We start from the raw sequence: 21,947 nt of genomic DNA, 5'->3' as shown, positions 1-21,947 counted from the left end.
AAGATATATTGTTGATAACCTCGCTGTAATAGTAGTTATTGTATTGTTAGTAAAAGAATCGAAGATTAAAAATCGCCTGGGGTTGTTTATGGTTATCATGTATCGTGCTTATCTGACACCTTGCTAAATCCCGCCCTACGTGTGAACCCTGGGGGTTAAAGATAATCAAATATGCACAGGGCATTGGACATTTCTTTATCTAGATATGAGAAGAATCAAATGAATTTCTGGAAAAGTTATCAGGGCTTTTAATATAAGAGATCTAATCTAAAGACGATGCAGAAGAAAATAAATAAGAGATTTTGTTGAATGCATGCCAATGCTATTGCTCAATTGTTGTCAAAAATGTATGGAGCAATTTCATTCTAAGTTTCGTTAACTACCAAGTTAAGCAAGCGCCCCTTTGCTATACGACGTGTAGTAAAGGGATCAAATCAAAGAATTACCCGACCCTCCAATTTCTATAAATCATGACCTTTTTATTTGCTGTATACAGTGGTACGATACAATTGGTTTCCGAGAAGGCATGTTGCCAGAAGACTGGCTGAAGACGAGCCGTTGTCGAAGATCAAAACTATCCAAATTCCTAACATAGCTCCCAGTATATCATGATCGTGCTTAACAGATTTGGTTCCAATCCCTTAAAATATTAAACAAGCAATAAACAATACTGTTGATAAAAACATTTTGTAGCTTTTCTTACGGATATCGTCCACGTTTAGGGTTACTCTTTCTATTTAAAATGGCTCTGCCAAAGTTGTTGTTCCTGGGTTGTGACTATTGATTAAATGATATTATGCTGTTGAACTCACTCTAGGTTTTTTTTAACACAAATGGGATTTGGGGCGTTAAACGCATTAATATGCTACAATCGCGATGGGCGTACTCTTGGATCACGTATCCCGAATTTTAACATTGTATATTCAGATGCAATTTAAAATCATCACAATATAAAACACTGACATTATATTTTAGGTGTTTTAATTAAATATATTTATATTCATCACAGATGTGCCGATACATAATGGATCCTTCTCATTTATTTACAATAATTAATCAATGAAGTTTTGCGTCAATAAACATACAAACAAGAACAATCATCATATTCCCTAAGCAGTGGTTAGGAGCATGTTGAGTTCAATTACCATTACTACACCAGAGGTTGCTATAGCCCATTTGATTAGTCGGCCAGATAACCCAGTTTATCAATGCAAAAAATAACTCATAATAATGACAATAAATTGTGATCGTTACCATTGCTTCGAGAATATGAACAATATTAACAGAGACATTTTGATAAATATTATTTGGTGGAAAGGATAGAATTGTTACTTCTTTGTATTTTTGTTAATGGCATTTTTCTACGGAACAAAGCTCGACAGAAATCCTTGAGTCGTTCATTAATAGGATCAACTTTACTCGCTTCTTCTTCATCTCCATTCAATATTCTTTTAATCAAGGTCTTTATTGTGTCCGACTCCGTCATTGGTTTAGTAGCAATTGGTTTAAAAGCTCTACTACATGCCACTCGGAATACATCTTTACCAGTAATGGGTTTAAATAAAGGACCTGTAAAATAACCATAATAACACAATGTACACAGAACATAATATCTGATAATCAAACATCAAAGGAAAACGTCTTCGCGTCTAGCCGTGTTTGATAAACTGCTTACGTGAGTACATGACAAAGTAGTTCAGACCACGTGAACCTTTTGACCAATCAAATCGTCGTTTCGTGTATACCGTGATTGTAGTGGATTATGGGAAAGAGTATATGGGAATGATTCTGGTGTGGTTTAGGTTTAAAGGACAATATTGGTGTCAGTCATTATAAAATATGTGATAGAGCTCGTTAAATACATCCCAAATATAATTTTAACACAGAGATCATTGCTACGATAGCTGAGAAACAAGCACGTGAAGAAACGGGAAGTGACGTCAAACATGACAAACACGAGTTGTCTTTCTTTATATAACACACTGGATTAACGAGCGGTAACAGACAAACGATCGAATTTCATTTCACTGATAATTCAGTTGAAGATGAAAAGTTGTTATACGAGACGATGAGAGGATATCTGACAATTCAAAAAAAGAATTGGCTGCCAGTAGATAAAAGATAACGAACAAATTAGAAAAAGTCCGTGCATTACCATGTTTTTATTAAGAACAGAATGAATAAAAACGGGGGAATGCACGGGATTTTTCTATTTTTCTCGTGTCCCTTATGTAGTGACAGCCAATTCTATTTTTGAATCGTGAGATACCCTCCCACCGTCCCATATAATAACTTTTCTACTTCAATGGAATTATCAGTGAAGTGAACTTCGATTGTTTGTCTGTTACCGCTCGTTACTTCAGTCTGTTATATAGAAAGACAACTCGTGTTTGGACTAAGACTAGTAATTGTTTCCCCTTATTTCATGATGGACGAATGTAGTGCGAGTTATAAATAGACAATTTTTCCCTTAATTTTTTTCTCCCCTCTTCCTGCATTTTTGGGTTGACTTTTTGGTCTAGAATAGGAGAAAAGGGATCAAATTTGATATTTTATAGCAGTTTTGGGTAATACTGATGATATTACAGCGGAGTGATAGGGGGTGTAAAATGTCTTTCTGCCGCGCAATCATTGTATCGGAAGTGAGATTTTCACCCCAGTCAACTTCAAATCCCGGTAGCAAAAAATCTAAACGGTCAACCCCCTACAAGTTTATGATGAGGAGATTGCCAAATGTGGTCCCCATTGTGCCTATAAAGATTGGAACCAACGGAATGTTGAGCAAAAAGCTACAGCCTGTGATGTTACAGCCATTTAACATTGAAGTCAATGGGCAAATAATTACTAGTCTGAGACCGTTTGTCATGTTTGACGTCACTTCCCGTTTCTTCACGTGCTTGTTTCTCAGCTATCGTAGCAATGATCTCTGTGTTAAAATTATATTTGGGGTGTATTTAACGAACTCTATCACATATTTTAAAATGACTGACACCAATATTGCCCTTTAAAAGCATTTGAAATACAGTTGGCAGATCACCGTGATGATACGCCTATATTGGTGACATTTCAATCTCAAAAGTCTGCAAAAACATAAACGAAACGAAATGTCAACTTCCAAAATGAATAAGAAGTTAAATCCAGCTTAATAAAAAGTGAAGGCACATTGCTTTGTGAACAACACTAATCACTACCGTGTACAGTATTACTTACCTGATGGCATTTGCGATGAATTGTTAGAAGACAGATGCCCAGGCCATGTGGCAATGGCGTCACACAAGTCAATTAAGCGTTCTCCAAGTTTTGGTCTCCCTAATTCAACATTGTCATCATCGTCTTCTGTTGTTTCGATATGATCAATGGGAACAATATCATCATCTTCGTCTATATCATCTGTCAATTTCAAAAGCAGGCGAACTTGTCTGTCTAGAGACATCCCATCTCTTGATTGAGCACCCTGCATGACACTTTTCAGTCCTTGGCAGCCAAAATTCAACAGCAGACTTGGAGTTACCGGCACTTTAAATGCGTTTCTGATATCTGAAATAAAAACATGCCAGATTTATCAAGCTATCTACAGAAAGGGAAATGTCTTTCTTTTAAAGGCATATCTCTCATTATAGATGGAAAATCTTAAAGTTTAACTCCTCGTCTAGACAACACTTACGTTAATTCTAACCGAGGAATGATAATTGAGACTCCAGTTTACAACGCTCTTAAACACACATGTTCTCGTGTGGCCATATGAATGATTTTTTCAACCGCTGATTTGATAAATTTTATCGTTTCATTCAACTGAAACGTCGAGGACAATCCCAAGCACATTTTCATCTGTGAAAGATCGGCTAACACTCTAATTGATCAACTGGACAGTGGCAATTTATTTTGTTAAAGTATATTTATTTTTGGGATGTGTAAATTACAATGTGTCCCAGATTACTTTTCCATCTTGTTTTATCATGAATTAACAGCCCTTTTAATGGGCACGTATCTGTTAGACAAACGTATGTTTGGAAACTGGACATTACAACATCATAATATTTACATTCAAGCAATAGTCATACCTTTATATTCCTTTGTCTTTAGTAAGGATGTTTGTGGGTCTGTTTCTACACCTTGACATATTGTCTTTAATTTAGTTAAAACAGAACGCTTCGGCGTATCTGCTTCTTCTTCCCCAAACACATTTAATAAAGCACGTACCTAGAAATATAAAAAAGGATAAATTAATCATTTTATGTAATCCGATAAAATAGTCTAAATTTTAAAGTAAATAATCCGCCTAATGTCAAGATATAAAAGAGAATAAAAGCATAACGGAGTGTGTAGACTTATCAAACAAACGAGACGTGCACTTTATACAATATTTGAACAAACATAAAGCTTATATATTGGTGTTATAATGTGTAAAATTGGTGTAGCAGAGTGTAACATCGGTGTTGCATAGTGTAAAATGTAAAATTTATGTGGTAAAGTGTAAAACTGGTGTTGTAGAGTGTAACATTGGTGTCGTAAAATATAAATGTTTTAGTGTTTAAATGGTGTTGTAGAGTGTAAAATTGGCGTAGTAGAGTGTAACATTGGTGTTGTATAGTGTAAAATGTAAAATTGGTATTGTATAGTGTAAAATGTAAAATTGGTATTGTTTTAGTGTTAAAATGGTGTTGTAGAGTGTAAAAAAAGTGCTGTTTTAGTGTTTTTAAGAACAAAATTCGCAAAAGGACATAGGGCGAAATTCGTAGGTTTTCTTTTGATGAACGCCTCTTGTTATAACAAGCCAATTAATTCTATGTTCCCATTATTAATATTCGCGCTATGATTGTGGTCATTCGTAGCAATCGTGATAATCGTTTCCGAAACGTATCCGAACGTATCTGCACGTACCAGATCGTGGAATCAATCAGGACAATCCTATCGTAACGTATCTCACGACAGTGGAAACCTAGCATTATGGCTTTAAGGGGATTTTTTTCCTAATATTTCACTTAAACATATATTAAGACAAGAGCTAAATCTACCTATTGCAGGCCTTCATTTAGGCCTGAAATGTTATATTATTATAAACTATTAATTAGACATTTATTAACACGAAAAGGCCTCATTGATGATTAAATACCGGGGGGCAATTTGACTGAAATTTTCAGCATATTCTCTTTACATTCTCTAGTTTTAACGATTATAGTGAGAACTGTCAGCTCTTTATCTAATCTTCCATAATGGCCATTTAAACTATGTTCACGAATTTATTTTTTCCTCCCAGACAAGCGACAAATAGCGTACATGTGTATATTTTAAATGAGGTAACAGGGTATAACAGAGAATTGGGTAGTCCAGTATGGTGCAGGACAGCAACCACCCAGAAAACGCCACAAATATAATATAAGAATCGAAAACCGATTGTTGGAATTGAAAAGACGATTCATGCAAGAAGAATTTGGGGATAATGGAGTATGCGGATGGCGCATCTCACCCTTTGCACATAGACTAAACTGCATACAATGCATGTGCAATATGTATTTTATATAATATGTATTATAATATAATGTACAGCAAATTAAATATATATATTCCTTTGAACTGCGTTTCTTCATTTCGTCGACTGTGCTCAGATCCCTTTCACTAGCTGCCCATAAACAGACGTATTCAATATAAGATAATTCTCCTTACTTGAAAGTTCATACAGATCAAAAGTGGTGAAAGAACAACTCGATCAACATCAAAACACGACCTTGTCGTTCCAAAAACTTCGAAAGTGTCTTGTGGTGATAGAGCTTTTTCAGTGGTAGCACCCAACCGATGGAATAAATTCCCAACAAAATTAAAGGAATCCAGAACTTGAGTCCTTTAAATCATCTTTGAAGAACCCCTTATTTAATTGTGAATACCAAACGTGACAGTGTAGCTCAGTGCCATCAAGTAGAACATTTCAAGATGAAGAGGCGGGAACGCATATATTACGCGAAATAAGTGAAAAATAATTGTAGTAGAGTATAACATTGGTGTTGTATAGTTTAAAATTGGTGTAGTAAGGTGTATGAATGCTGTAAAGTATTACCTGTAGATCTGTTTCAATGTTTTCATCTTTGGTTTGTAATTTCATGCAAGCAGATCTATAAACAACACCCATATTTACAGGATGATCTAATATTCCTGAAAAAGTTAAAATATACTTTTTATAATATAACTTACAATAACATAAATCGTTTATAACAGGTGTTAATTTAGTTTTATCAAACACAATAAATGGTATTAATAATCGGAAGTTTATGGTCATGTCAATGTAAGTGTATGCTGGGAATTCTGAAATTCCGGAGACATAATTCTGCTTTAATTTATGTTAGGACTCGCAGAAATGGTTATTTGTTTACAAACCGAAGTACATGTAGATGGAATTAACCGCACTTTTCTTTTTCTAGCAGCACAGTAGACATATAATTCATTGAGAATGTTTGATAAACCACATATCAATATATAAAACAAACAACAAATAAATAAATAAATAATAAAATACTTACTAGTGATAATTGCTTTATTGATTTTGAAGGGGTCTTCGGGGGTTTGTTGTTTTCTCAGTAATAATTTCTGAAGTACTTTATTCAGATCCATTGCGTGTATAGTTGAACACACGCACAAAAATATACCAACTTTATACAATATATTACACCTCATGGTCATCTAGAAAAAAATAATAGATATACAAACAATAATACCAACATAATAGTATTTAAATATATTTTTGATAAACATATCAAATAATAAAATATTGTAATGTTGGAGTAGTCGACATCTTTACTTGGGACATTCACCTATCAGAGCTTGTCTTGGAGTATACAATATGATGTAATTTCTCGATATTATTAATTTTATAGAATAATATAAATAGTGAATGAAATGTGGTTTAGCGTCCTACTTTTCTGCTCCAGCTGAGTTAATTAAGACGAGCATTTATGTCATGCAGTGTACTATGAGGGAAATGTTGCCCAGACAGGAATTAAATTCCAACTGTGTCAAGGGTTTTTTGGGTATACGACGCAAGGCGTTTATACGGGACCTCGATTCTACTCCACTGACAAGAAGAAAAGTCGCCGGAAAACCCGAGGAAGTTTCTCCGTCAACACGCCAGCTGAAATGGGTTTGATTTAAACAGCATATTATGTAAAGTATTCCAGGGGCGAAATCGCTGTGAAAATGCTCCAAAATGGTTGATTCTGCACAGAGCATCAACCATTACAGCCACCGGCTAATAGTCAATATGGGAGAACTGTACATCAAAACACAGACAAAACAAAGGATTAAATTTTAACAACGAAATCTAGCCTAGAGAAAGCGTCTGTCATTTCGACTTTGAATAAAGGATACTATCGCAGAGAAGAGCTATACGCTGTTCAATTACGGAGACATACCCGTACGTGAATCGTTTGGTCATAACAAATCCCACTCTTACTGCATAGACAGAGACCTTCAAGGAGAATCAAGAATGTAGTCAGGTTTGGTTCTAAGTGTCTGCACATATTTAAATCGGAGAATTAGGATGGGTATAAACAACCTTAAAGGTAGGCTCTTAAGGCACCATGAAAAGGTCTGCTATAAGATCCTTAATGTAACGCCAAATTATACCTACATTTAAAACAGTGCCTTTATTAATTTTTATTCTAGAATAACGCCTTTCGGTATCCATGAGATTAACAAAATTTACTAACCTTTTGCCTTCTGGGTTGTAAGTCCGCTTCCACACAGCACACAAATGTCAACATATTAGAACAAGAGTCGAGTTTTATATATCCCTGCCTTGTTAGATTGAATTACATAATATTATATTGTCTCTTGATCGACACTGGGTATTAACATTTTAGTTAGCGGTAATTAATTAACAGTACTTGTTCATTACTAATTAACCATGGCGTATTTGAAATGTTTGATTCTGATTATTTATTTATTCAACAGTTATAACAGAAGACAGGTGGCTACCATACTGATTATTAAGGCAGGTGATATGACTAATAACATCTTATTACAACCCCTGGGCTCTTGAGTTATAATATATTTTATTTAATAGTGATGCGCTACCGTTTTTCAAATTTATATTTCCATTTCATCATTACAAATATACTTCATTTCTTCCTTTAGCATGTAATTTACCAAAATATATGCCGTGTGGGAGCACAAAAAGTGTCTTTGGCCCCGGTCGCTGAAACCCCTTGCTACACCGCTGAATACAGCTCATTAAACAAGTTAATCCCCTCTAATTTAGACATTGTGTAGCAATAATTGAAATCTGATATAAAGGGACATAATTATAGATACAGGTATATTAGTATTTTTTTTATAAGCAATATTTTTATTCAGATTTGTATCTGAATAGGGATTGGTGAACAAGCATAGCCTATATTAAACGGTAATTGGCTGATTGGGACCATGGCTGATTGGGACCTGGCTGACTGGGACCAGATTTGTGGCTGATTGGGCCAGATTCTTGGCTGACTAGGACCAGATTTATGGCCGATTAGGACCACGACAAGGCTGATTAGTATTTTTTTTATAAGCAATATTTTTATTCAGATTTGTATCTGAATAGGGATTGGTGAACAGGCATAGCCTATATTAAACGGTAATTGGCTGATTGGGACCATGGCTGATTGGGACCTGGCTGACTGGGACCAGATTTGTGGCTGATTGGGCCAGATTCTTGGCTGACTAGGACCAGATTTATGGCCGATTAGGACCACGACAAGGCTGATTCGGACCATTACTGCATATTTTTTGATAATAAGACAACTATGACAATAAATAGTGTAATTAGTCACAAATAATAGTGTAATTAGTGAATGACGGCTTCAATACAAATGAGCTAAATCACAGAGAAGATGCTTCACATTCTTGGCTGATTGGGACCAGATTCTTGGCTGATTCGGACCATGATCAGATCAATGACGAAAGTGTTTTAACTATGTTTGCATGACAATAAATACTACCCAGTATTATCAAACTGTAACCCAATATCAAAATAGCCTCATATCAGTATAATTACTGCAAAGAATGCGATATTTTGTAATGAGTGAAGTTGAAAAAATGACAGACAAATTGTTCTTTGTAGAATATTTTAATTAGTAAATATCATTAATTTATTTCATATAACGAGACATTTGGTGGTGAATCAATTCCTTTACAAACCAATATTTTATTAAAAAATATATACACATATTTAAAATTATTTCATATAAAAAGCGGTAATATACATATTTTATTAATACACATTTCAAAATATTTCATATAAAAATCGAAAATTGAAAAAAACAAACACATCTATTTCAAAACCTGTCCTATAACAATGTAATCATAAAAACAAAACAAAATAATTATTTACAAGCTATTATGATTTAGTTAACCGTTGGACCATATATATGCGCGGCTTTGTTCAATAGACGACTTGTGGTAATTTCATTTTCACAATATTTTCTCCAAATTTTCCATTATTTTTCCCTCTGTTTTTCTAGTTTTTGTTGTCTGGTATCTACGTAGCTTTCCCTCCTAATTTTAATTGGCTTGGTATTTCGTCCGCTTCCTGGTACAAAAGAGTATTCAACAAATAAAATGGTAAACATCCCTTCTTCGCCCTTTTGTTTAGTTTGTTATGCCACCCTTCTACATCATTATTTGTCCTAACACTTCTATCAAACACTGACCAGGATTCAACTGTCCATATTGTTGATTCTAATCAAATGTCCTTCGCATAATCAAAACAGTCTAGCAGCAGCAGCGGTTGATCTTCTGGCAATTTTCTCTTTAGTTGATCAAACGCGGGGGGTATGTCTGTTGCAGGTAACAAAGGGAGGGCAAAAACTTTTCTTAAGATCTTAAAAATGCCATCTTTCTGGTTATAGGCAGTCTGAAAAACAAAATTCGATATCAATAACCAAGACTTTAGGATAATATATAGCCCACTATGTTCTGAATTTTTGATATAATAATGATAATAATGTTGTTAGTTAGTTGTATTTTACGTCCGCTTCCACCGAGGTGATATCGCAGACAATGATAATAATAATTTATTAAACTTATATAGCCGCCAAAATCCAGCTGGAAACAGCTGCACTATGGCGCTTTTACAATGAGACAATTCTAAAAATCGAACCCTAATATATAGCACAATGCAGTTTGATTTTATGATTGTGTCCTTACCTGTAGTCCCTTTTCTTGCATTTTTCTCCACAATGCTTGTCCAAAGAGGAAGACGCAGCCATATATTTTCGGTTTGTCAAATACTGACCGCAGACCCTGTCAGAGACCAGATTCAAAATCTACAACAAACGTGCCAACTGACGGATGAGGTAGTAGTTCCCGAACAGCTTTAAACACCTGAAAAAAAATGATCATAAAGTTAAGTCCACTCGACACAAACTAGGTCATTTCTGGACTTAGCAGTGGGAGGGTACCGGAGGACCCGGAGAAAACACATATCAAATTATAGAAATGTAGTAGAAAATGTTTACCAGAGAGCACACATGTAGAAATAGTAAATGTATTCTTACTTTTTGTAATCCTTCTTTCTTTTCCCCGACATTAAAATAAAACAAAGGGGTAACTGTTTCATGTCATCACCAGATTTGACGAAGGCATGTATCGATAACAACTGGTAAAACGGGTCTTTTACAACCTAAAGTTTGAGGATAAGAAACTTGTTATTAAAGGAGCGAAAATGTCAATGGTAAAATGTTGGATATTAGAAGTCCATTTTTTCCCGGTAAGATCACAATTAGATGTTGATTCAAATTGACAAATAATTCGCGATTTCAATGTGGAAGACTGTGGATGATATTGAGTTAGGGACTTAGCTACTTTAAGATAACATATGAACGACACATTTTTCTTTTTAACAAATGCAGTATAATAGAGACTAACAAACCAAATACCTTAAAAGTGCCACCAATATACCAAGTTTTTGCTCTGTCTAATAAGTCTAACTGTTTTTCTGTCGCAAATACCAAATGACGTTTAGACCCAGAAAAATAGTCCATTCGTCAATTAACGACGGAAGAAAAGAAGTTTTGTATACCAAACGAAGATATGAAAACTACGGAGAAAAGGACAAGTTTTATTACTTACAATCCTTGATCTTCAATTGGTAATATTCTCTGAGCTCGTGATACATTAAAGGCATCAACTTCTATAGGTGTTTGATCTGGTTAATCAGTTGATACATTAAAGGCATCATCTTTTATAGGTGTTTGATCTGGTAAATCTGACAAGGGGGGGGGGGGGGGGGGGGGGTGAGAATCTGTAATGTAGGTACGATTATTAAATTTTAACAATAATTAAAATTAAAAACAAGGGGCATGGAATCTGTAATGGAACTAAAATATGATCATATTAACCACGTAGTCACGTAGTCGGATGGCCGAGACGTAAATGGATTGAAACCCGATCGCCATTTAATTTAAAAATGAATAATCCATTGTCAAGTACCGCTGCTACGATAATGCACAACCCATGCCACATCTTCAAACACTGTTAAGATCTATCAGAATAAATTAATTTGAATTAAATTTTCAATATATTATTTTTCATTGTCTATTTTTGAACTGTTATAGCATGAATGTTCAACTCTTTATCTAAATCTTACAAAATGCATGTTTAATAGCAAGGAATGTCGTACACGAGGTAGAGTCGTGCCTAGAGAACATTCGCACCACTGATATTTCCAAGGTTAATATATAAGTTCACATAGATAACAAATTGAAGGTTATATTAAAGAGGTGATATCACTTTTACCAAGAAAATAAATGTAATTAACTTACAAAATAACCCTAGGCTCGCCTGATGACTTACTTATGGTAAAATATGTTGTCGGAGCATTTGTTAAACTACGGAAAAGTTACTAAAACATTTGTACGAGACAGTTTAAATCTGAAAGCTATAATGCCACATTAAACTGTTTTTCAGTTAACCCTTGCTGACCTGGCTGTATTTGATTTAACAGATAACTTATTACAGTTTAAGCCAGATATTCTCTCAACGTTTCCACTTATTGTAAACAACCGAAAAGTTGTGGAAACAAGTCCAGCATTAGCAAGTTATCTTAAAGCAAGAAAATAAAACAGTTTACTTGTATGAAATAAACTTGTCAATGTTTTCATTTTGTATGGATTATTGGTTTTGAGTCCTACTAAATATAATCACCGACAAGAACCGACAACGGCTTAGGTCAATGTCCCACAAGTATTGCGAAATAAAAGTGAGACCTGCAAGGAAAGATAATGTTATAGATATGTATACTCTACACATCATATCCAAAAAAAAAAAAATGATTATGGACAAAATTATGGATAAGTGAAATTGACGGGGATTAGTAAGACCATTTTTTGCAAGATTTCAATTATCCATAATTTTATCAATTTTTATATGAAATCATTTAAGTAGAATATACTTATCATTAACATAAATTTTCTTGTCGAAAAGTGGTCGCAATATTTTGGGCGCTATTAACAAAACACACCTGTCGCTAACTTTTCGCAATACTTAACACGCTATTGACAAAAGAAATGCACTTGTCGATTATTAGCAGGACCGTCCACGCGTGACGTAGCAAAATAAATACGCGTAGCGTAATTCGTATCATGATTGCATATACCAATGGATAGACAAACACGTGATAGTACTTTACTATAGTTAAGGTAACCAGTACTAGATAAACTGATTACAGAACTTCAACATGCCTGCCTATCGTCTGCACTATTTTGATGGTAGAGGCCGGGGGTGGTCACGCGCCTATTGTTCAATGCTGCAGGACAGAAATTTGATGATGTTCGATACAATAATATGGAAGCCTATAACTACCATTCATAATTTCTACTTTTCGCCTCTTCAAAACACGAAAGTCGAAAAGTACGTAGAAGTTACGACAAAATGTGAGGCGACAACACGCTATACAAGCCAAAATCAACTCGAAAACAGGAAATTAAGAAATAACACACAGCGATAATAGCTCCCCTCGTTTTTTCCTAATTTCTTTTTTTCGACTTGCATTTTGGCTGGTATACCGTATTGTCGACTTTCGACTTAGTCATATTTTTGTATTTATTGATGTCAGTAAGAAGGCGCCAACACGCATACCAAGCCAAAATGCAACTCGAAAAGTAGAAATTAGGAAATTAACACACCACGCTATTAGCGACTTTTCGACTTGTGATTTCACGCGCACGTGTTAAACCACTAGACCACCCAATCCCCATGTATGTTGTTGTATATTGTATATATCGGTACGGGAAATTTGGTTTATAATAGGCCTATATAATAAAATTAAATTGTTGTAGCCTTAGGTGTGTTTTTTTTATCAAACATCTTTGGCAGATAAAATATCCCAGTTGGCGGAAAAAAAATATGAACATTTTTTTTATATAAAAATTATTATCCATTTTGACGGAAAAGAATGAGATACAGTGTGAACCCTGATTGCGCGTATTCAAATGCGACCTGGAAAACTGAGACTACAACAACTTCATGAGGCGAAAAGTCGCTAATAGCGTGGTGTGGTAATTTCCTAATTTCTACTTTTCGACAACAACATACTCGTATCTAGACTGCAGTCACCATTCGATCTGATTTTGATTTGATTGTTTTGTCTTAAAATTAGAACTTTTAAAAAATAAAAGGAAACCAAAAATATGACATGAATATAAGTGGTGGTGTTTATATTTTTGTCCTGGATGATAATGAATACACGGGACCACCGGCTTTAGTCCCATTGGGTTTCAAGGCACACAATGTAAAGAATCATATATAGGCTATAATTTGTTTTTGCATAAAGGGGCAAGGTTCAAACCATTATCCCGGTTGGCTATAAGACAAGATTTGGTAACTCGTTGTAAAACACCTAATACCACATCTCCGGCTTAGCTGTTTAATATTCTTGAATTATATAATACCTGCTTCACTACAGTTAAAGCTATACAGTCTTTTGAAGTAGCTTATTTTCTCCAAATAAAATGGCGGGGGTGGGGCTTATTGATTTCAATTTTACAGCACCCACGAGAACACTTCCCGCCCCTCTCGTTGCTCGTCGGATTTCTCGTAGAAAGTGATCCCAAGGATCCACAAAGTCTGATATGCGTGAATATCAAAAGGAACCGAAATCTGGGATATAAACATATTACATTTCACGTTTCATCAAAATCAGATAAAAACTGTGACATCTAGAGGTTCCACAACCTTCGTATTACATACTTTGACACAATTCTGGCAGTCAAGTTAGTCTATTTTAGAGAAATCGATTAATGAAAATCTGAATGTACTTAACTGGCTAATGAAGACACTGGAAGCGTAATTTCGTTGCAATGAATGAAGTATAATTACATAAACTCTTTCAAATTACACAGCATGTTTTTATACGCCCACATTTTCATGTTGACGTATTGTCGTCGACTCTATCCGTCCGTCCACAATTTGTTTGTTGACACTCTAGAGGTCACAATTTTCATCTGAAATGCATGTTTATAACCCCAAGATCCTGGTTCCTTTCGATATTCGCGTATATCGGATTTTAGCTTCCTGAACTATGGCCCCTATACGAAAAATCGCGTTTTTAGCTAGTGGTCCCTCTATAGGTCACAATTTTTATATGATTATATCACCATTACACCATAATGTCGGTTGAGTTATATCAGACTGTACCTCCCTGGATTATGGCCCCCGATTGAACGAAAAATCGTGTTTTTTAGCTTGTGGATCCTCTAGAGGTCACAATTTTTATCCGATTTAAAATAAAAAAACGTTTAAATATATCACTATTCCACCACAATGAAGGTTGGGTTCATTTTTGGGAAAATTGTAACGAAACTGCCGTACAAAATGGCGGTTTCTCGGACGCAAATTGTGTCAAAGTATGTAATACGAAGGTTGTGGAACCTCTAGAGGTCACAGTTTTTATCTGATTTTGATGAAACGTGAAATATATATTTATATCCCAGATTTCGGTTCCTTTTCATATTTACGCATATCAGACTTTGTGGATCCTTGGGATCACTTTCTACGAGAAATCCGACGAGCAACGAGAGGGGCGGGAAGTGTTCTCGGGGGTGCTGTAAAATTGAAATCAATAAGCCCCACCCCGCCATTTTATTTGGAGAAAATAAGCTACTTCAAAAGACTTTATATGCTTTAACTGTAGTGAAGCAGGTATTATATAATTCAAGAATATTAAACGGCTAAGCGTTGATCCCAGTTCCCTCTCCATCGGAGATGTGGTATTAGGTGTTTTACAACGAGTTACCAAATCTTGTCTTATAGCCAACCGGGATAATAGTCCGGGAGCTAAGTGGGTTTTGTTCAACATGGAAGGTGCGGAAGATTTGGCATGCTAGTGGTGTATGGCTGGGTTAGGAGACCCCAGAAACCCAATTCTTAAGTTGCGCCAGTGGTGGGTGTGGTAGGAGGAGCCACCAATAGTACCCCCCAAAATGGGTTTATTCAACACGGAAGGTGCAAGTTCCACTTTAGTGGCATTTGATAAAGGAATGTGCCCTGAATTAGGAAATATAACTTAAGAATGGGATTTTTGGTGGAAACGCCACTTAAAGGACAATATTGGCGCCAGTCGTTATCGCATATGTGATAGAGCTGGTTAAACACATTCCAAATATAATTTGAACACAGAGATCATTGCTACGATAGCTGAGTAATACAGTTTTCCAGAATCGGAAGTGACGAACGCCAAAGGAAAACACGAGTCATCTCTCTATATAACTGACTGATGTGACGAGTGATAACGGATATACGGGCGAATTTCTGCTCACTAATAATTCATTCGAAGACCAAAAGTTGTATGAGATTGTGAGAGGATATCTGACAATCCATAAAAAGAATTGACTGCCACTAGATAAGTGAACACGAAAGAGAAACAGAAAAAGTCCGTGCATTACCATGTTTTTATAAGATATAGAATGAATATAAACAAGGGAATGTACGGACTATTTCTACATTTCTCGTGTTCTCCTATCTAATGACATTCAATAGTCTCATATATCAACTTTTGGTCTTCGATGGAATTATTAGTGAGCAGAAATTCGGCCGTATATCCGTTATCACTCGTCACATCAGTCCGTTATATAGAGAGATGACTCGTGTTTTCCTTTGGCGTTCGTCACTTCCGACTCAGGAAACCTGTATTACTCAGCTATCGTAGCAATGATCTCTGTGTTAAAATTATATTGGGAATTTGTTTAACCAGCTCTATCACATATGTGATAATGACTGGCACCAATATTGTCCTTTAAGAAGAGATCAAAGGTCACTAATTAGCAATTTTTCGATTTTACTGAAAACGATTTTTCCATTATCTCGTGATCTATTCCAAGTATATCGCACAAAACTACATGGACATTTTTGATAGTGCTAGAACAAAATATGAGACATAAAATAAATGAAGTTTTAGCTAAAAGTATGACATAATCTCACAAATAACGAAAGTATCACTCGAACCCCATCGGTAATTAAAATGTTAATCAACATGAAAGGGGCGAGTGAGAAACCAAGCCTAAATTGTACGGAATGATATCAGAAATTATTATCATCAACTTAAGAATGAAATTTCTGGTGGTCAGAGTACTTAAGAAGAGAATAATGCTGGTCTGCACCGAATGACCCCTAATTAGAAATTTAATTAACGTGAAAGGTGCGACATTGGAACAAGGTGTAAAATGTAGGGACTGATTATAGGATTCACAACCATTAACTTAAGAATGAATATTTAGGTGGTAAATGAACTTAAGAATAGCAGATGTGACCAATAATCTTAATAAATCAGTGACAAGCAGTGCAATATGCCCACAATGCTATGTTTCCTCTTGATCTCTGATAGTAACACTGATACATTAATTACCGCCAAACATAGATCTATATGTCATGTTAAGACAACTGTCTTCATCAGATGGTAGTATGATTCCTTCCTGCGAATCAAAAGTGTCACTACAGATGACAAGGGCATCTTTGTCGCAAAGATGTCGGGAAGCGCTGATAAATCAGGAATTACCCAGCACCCATCGCCAGAAGATAGTTGAGAGAAGGACAGAATGAAATCATGCCTTTTAATGGTCCTGAACTCTGGGAGTCATTGGTTGAAGAGGACATTGAGCAATCTGATCAGGATACCTCTGATGACGACTTTGACACTGCTGCCTCTGATGAAGACAGTTGCCTTAACATGACATATAGATCTATGTTTTAAATGACTTGTGAAGACGACGTATAAATAAATTTTTTGGACACAAATGTCTAGATAGTTCCATTGTTCGTTGTTTTGCACTAACAGATTAATTCTGGTTAATATATGTAGAATTTCCCCAAAAAGGGGGACGGTGGCTCCTCAATGTCTTCCTCAACCAATGACTCCCATAGTTCAGGACCATTAAACCATACCGTCTTTCCTTAAACCCCCAACCATCTTCTGGCGATGGGTGCTGGTTAATTCCTGATTTATCAGCGTTTCCCTATATCTTTGCGACCAAAAATGCCCTTGTCATCTGTAGTGACACTTTTGATTCGCAACGTCTTCGTCAACCAATGACTCCTATAGTTCAGGACGATTAAACCATACTGTCTTTCCTTAAACTCCCAACCATCTTCTGGCGATGGGTGCTGGTTAATTCCTGATTTATCAGCGTTTCCCTATATCTTTGCGATCAAAAATGCCCTTGCCATCTGTAGTGACACTTTTGATTCGCTAGGAGGGATCATACTACCATTGATGCCCTTTTCAGTTTCTCCAGAAGAGTTTTACATCTTGCCTAAGACCCATTACGTCTTCTCAAACACGGTGTAGCGATGCCTGTTGAGTGAGGAGATTGCTTGTCGCTTAGCCCCATACATCTGCACGGTGAATGATATCGCTACATCGTGTTTGGAAACTAAAGGGCATCAATGATAGCAGGAGTTCTCCTTGCGAATCAGAAGTGTCACTACAAATCAAAAGGGGCATCTTTTGGCGCAAAAATGTCGGGAAGCGCTGATAAATCAGGAATTACCCAGCACCCATCGCCAGAAGATAGTTGAGAGAAGGACATAATGAAATCATGTATTTTAATGGTCCTGAACTCCGGGAGTCACTGGTTGAAGAGGACATTGAGCAATCTGATCAGGATACCTCTGATGATGACTTTGACACTGCTGCCTCTGATGAAGACAGTTGCCTTAACATGACATATAGATCTATGTTTTAAATGACTCTTAGTATGAAGGAAGTGGGCGGTAATTAATGTATCAGTGTTACTATCAGAGATCAAGAGGAAACATAGCATTGTGGGCATATTGCACTGCTTGTCACTGATTTTTTTAAGGTTATTTACCACGTAAATATTCATTCTTAAGTTAGTGGTTGTGAATCCTATGATCAGTCCCTACATTTTACACCTTGTTCCAATGTCGCACCTTTCATGTTAATTAAATTTCTAATTAGGGGTCATTCGGTGCAGACCAGCATTATTCTCTTCTTAAGTACACTGACCACCAGAAATTTCATTCTTAAGTTGATGATAATGATTTCTGATATCATTCCGAACAATTTAGGCTTGGTTTCTCACTCGCACCTTTCATGTTGATTAACATTTTAATTACCGATGGGGTTCGAGTGATATTTTCGTTATTTTTGAGATTATCTCATACTTTTAGCTAAAACTTCATTTTTTTTATGTCTCATATTTTTGCTCCTAGCACTATCAAAAATGTCCATGTAGTTTTGTGCAATATACTTGGAATAGATCACGAGATAATGGAAAAATCATTTTCAGTAAAATCGAAAAATTGCTAATTAATGACCTTTGACCTCTTCTTACGTGGCCTTTCCACCAAAAATCCCATTCTTAAGTTATATTTCCTAATTCAGAGCACATTCCTCTTTCAAATGCCATTGAAGTGGAACTTGCACCTTCCATGTTGAATAAACCCATTTTGGGGGGTACTATTGGTGGCTCCTCCTGCCACACCCACCACTGGCGCAACTTAAGAATTGGATTTCTGGGGTTTCCTAACACAGTCATACACCACTAACATGCCAAACCTTCCATTTTGAACAAAACCCACCTAGCTCCCGGACTATAATGGCTTGAACCTGGCCCCTTTCTGCAACCAGCGGCTGCCAGGCAGAATACGCCCACATTTTCGAGAGATGGATAGAGAACAAGTTAACAAGAAATTGTTTTTCCTACTATCAAGGGCCATAATTCAGGAAATTACAATTCAATATGCGCGATCTTTGTGTTATAAACTTACATTTCAAGTTTCAACAAAATCGGATAAAAATTGTGGCCTCTATAGGGTCCACAACCTTGATATACCATATTTTTACGCTATTTGAGAACGAACGGCGGCCATTTTGTCTGTCAATTTTGGGCTGATTTTCACGAAATTCAAACTCAGCCGTCCTTAGGGTCTAACGGTGAAATAATATTATGTTTTTTTTTAAATCGGATAAAAATTATGACCTCTATAGGGTCCACAAGCTAAAAACGCGATTTTGCGTACAATCAGGGGCCATAATTCAGGAAGTTACGGTCCGATATGCGCGAATATCGAAAGGAACCGAGATCATTGGGTTATAAACTTACATTTCAAGTTTCAACAAAATCGGATAAAAATTGTGACCTCTATAGGGTCCACAACCTTGATATACCATATTTTTTTTAACGCTATTTGAGAACGAACGGCGGCCATTTTGTCTGTCAATTTTGAGCCGATTGTCACGAAATTCGACCTCAGCTGTCCTTAGGGTGTAACGGTGATATAATAATACCTTTTATTAAATCGGATAAAAAGTATGACCTCTATAGGGTCCACAAGCTAAAAAACGCGATTTTTCGTACAATCAGGGGCCATAATTCAGGAAGTTACGGTACAATATGCGCGAATATCGAAAGGAACCGAGATCTTTGGGTTATAAACTTACATTTCAAGTTTCAACAAAATCGGATAAAAATTGTGGCCTTTATAGGGTCCACAACCTTGATATACCATATTCTTACGCTATTTGAGAACGAACGGCGGCCATTTCGTCTGTCAATTTTGGGCCGATTTTCACGAAATTCGAACTCAGTCGTCCTTAGGGTGTAACGGTGATATAATAATACGGTTTTTTAAATCGAATAAAAATTATGACCTCTATAGGGTCCACAAACTAAAAACGCGATCAGGGGCCATAATTCAGGAATTTACTTTACAATATACGCGAATATCGAAAGGAACCGAGATCTTTAGGTTATAAACCTACATTTCAAGTTTCAACAAAATTGGATAAAAATTGTGACCTCTATAGGGTCCACAAGCTAAAAACGCGACTTTTCGTACAAACAGGGGCCATAATCCATAAAGTTTCGATCCGATACATGCCAATATCGAAAGCAGCCTAGATCTTTTGCAGATAAACCTATATTTAAAGTTTCGTCTAAATCGGATAAGAATTGTGACCTGTAGAGTGTCCACAAACAAATTGTGGACGGACAGACGGACGTCCGGATGGACAGGGGCGACGGCATGATACGTCGACATGAAAATGTGGGCGTATAAAAACAAATTGTAGACTATTTATGATTCTTTATATCGTGTGCGTTGAAACCCATTATTGAGTAAGGCGCTGGCTGAGAAAGTTCCCTGGGATTTTGCAGTTTGGTTTATCCTTGTCAGTGGTGCAGAACGGGGTGGGGGTGGGGGGCTGGTAAGAATCCGCACCTGGTCGTTCGTATAGGACTAAAGCCGGAGGTCCCGTGTATTCATTATCATCCAGGACAAAAATATAAACACCACCACTTATATTCATGTCCTACTAATAATCGACAAGAGCATTTCTTTTGTCAATAGCGTGTTAAGAGCCATTCCACGAGAAAACCATGCAATATCATGCAGATGTTCGAAGGTGGGGGTCGGCCATTTTAGTTCATATTCATAGGGTTTGGTAGACCCATCGAGCCTACTCCCTAGCCAAAATCGCCGATTTCAGAAATCAACCGTTTCCGAGATACTGGCCGATTACGTTTTTCGGCTGATTTTTGCCATTTTTAGGCGAAATTTTAGCTATTTTTGTCGCACTACTACCGCTGTTACATGACCATGGAGAACTAGGTTTTGGTTGTTCGTGATAGTCGGGGTCTTACCCGATCACATTATCATGGTAACCCGGTTCAAATTCATTTTCCATAGGTGTCAGGAGATTACACAAAATACGTGTCTAGAGATACCTGAAATGTACCTTATCTTCAGATCGCGATAACTCCACAGGAGCAGGGTTTGCGATAAAAATTAAAATCAATTTATTTGCAGCTTGACCAATTCTAACAACATAAGAAATAAAATCTTTGTCAGCTAACATGCAACAGTATGAAAATTCATGTCGAAAGTTACCAAGTTACAGTTTTTATGGGGATACATCGGCGGATTATTCAGGTACCCAATCGCCTATATTGTTATTCCTGTTATTCAAAGGGTCAATATATCAACTCCAGCTCCCCTTCAACCCGCTTTGCCAAAATATTCAGTCTCGGTGTGGTTTGGTATCCAGTCTACAAATCCAAGATGGCGTCTCACAGTGAATTTGGATTTTCGCAAATTCTCGATCTAAAATGTCGATCGTGATTATTTAAATATTTTTTTTTCTATTAAAAAATGAGAAATTTCAATTCAAATGATGAAAGTCGACAATTAAGCAAAACAGACCCAATTTCCATGAAAATCGCCTATTTGACCTTGACCGTGACCTTCACTCGCGAGGTCATCAGGGATACATGCAATTAGAAGTTCACACGTTGCTCTATCAACAAACCATATCTCATTCGAAAATATCGAAAAACAAATGAGTTAAGAGTTAGGATTTCAAAAAATTCCTTGTCGGACATTTTACCGAAAGTAAAGGGGCATAACCCTGACCGTTATTTTAGCAGACGGATTCATACCACAATTAAAAATCACGTGTCAAC

The 21,947-nt window shown here is 36.3% G+C and overlaps 1 protein-coding gene and 1 pseudogene across 1 annotated transcript; both read right to left on the bottom strand.

The window, feature by feature from the left end:
- Positions 1–1,019: 1,019 nt before the first annotated feature.
- Positions 1,020–6,755, bottom strand: LOC126827302 (uncharacterized). Its single transcript, XM_050556574.2, has 5 exons — positions 6,513–6,755; positions 6,053–6,147; positions 4,062–4,200; positions 3,211–3,537; positions 1,020–1,569 (listed from the first exon to the last, which is right to left on the bottom strand). Exons 1-5 carry the CDS (start codon positions 6,670–6,672, stop codon positions 1,304–1,306), a joined length of 987 nt encoding a protein of 328 aa, XP_050412531.1. The 5' UTR covers positions 6,673–6,755; the 3' UTR covers positions 1,020–1,303.
- Positions 6,756–9,369: 2,614 nt separating this feature from the next.
- LOC126827974 (uncharacterized) lies at positions 9,370–11,012 on the bottom strand (annotated as a pseudogene).
- Between the last annotated feature and the right edge of the window lie 10,935 nt (positions 11,013–21,947).

Source organism: Patella vulgata, chromosome 7, assembly GCF_932274485.2.
Source record: "Patella vulgata chromosome 7, xgPatVulg1.2, whole genome shotgun sequence".
Lineage (NCBI taxonomy): Eukaryota > Metazoa > Mollusca > Gastropoda > Patellidae > Patella > Patella vulgata.
The sequence above is the reverse complement of the archived record's forward strand: the minus strand, read 5'-3'. Positions and strand labels throughout refer to the sequence as shown.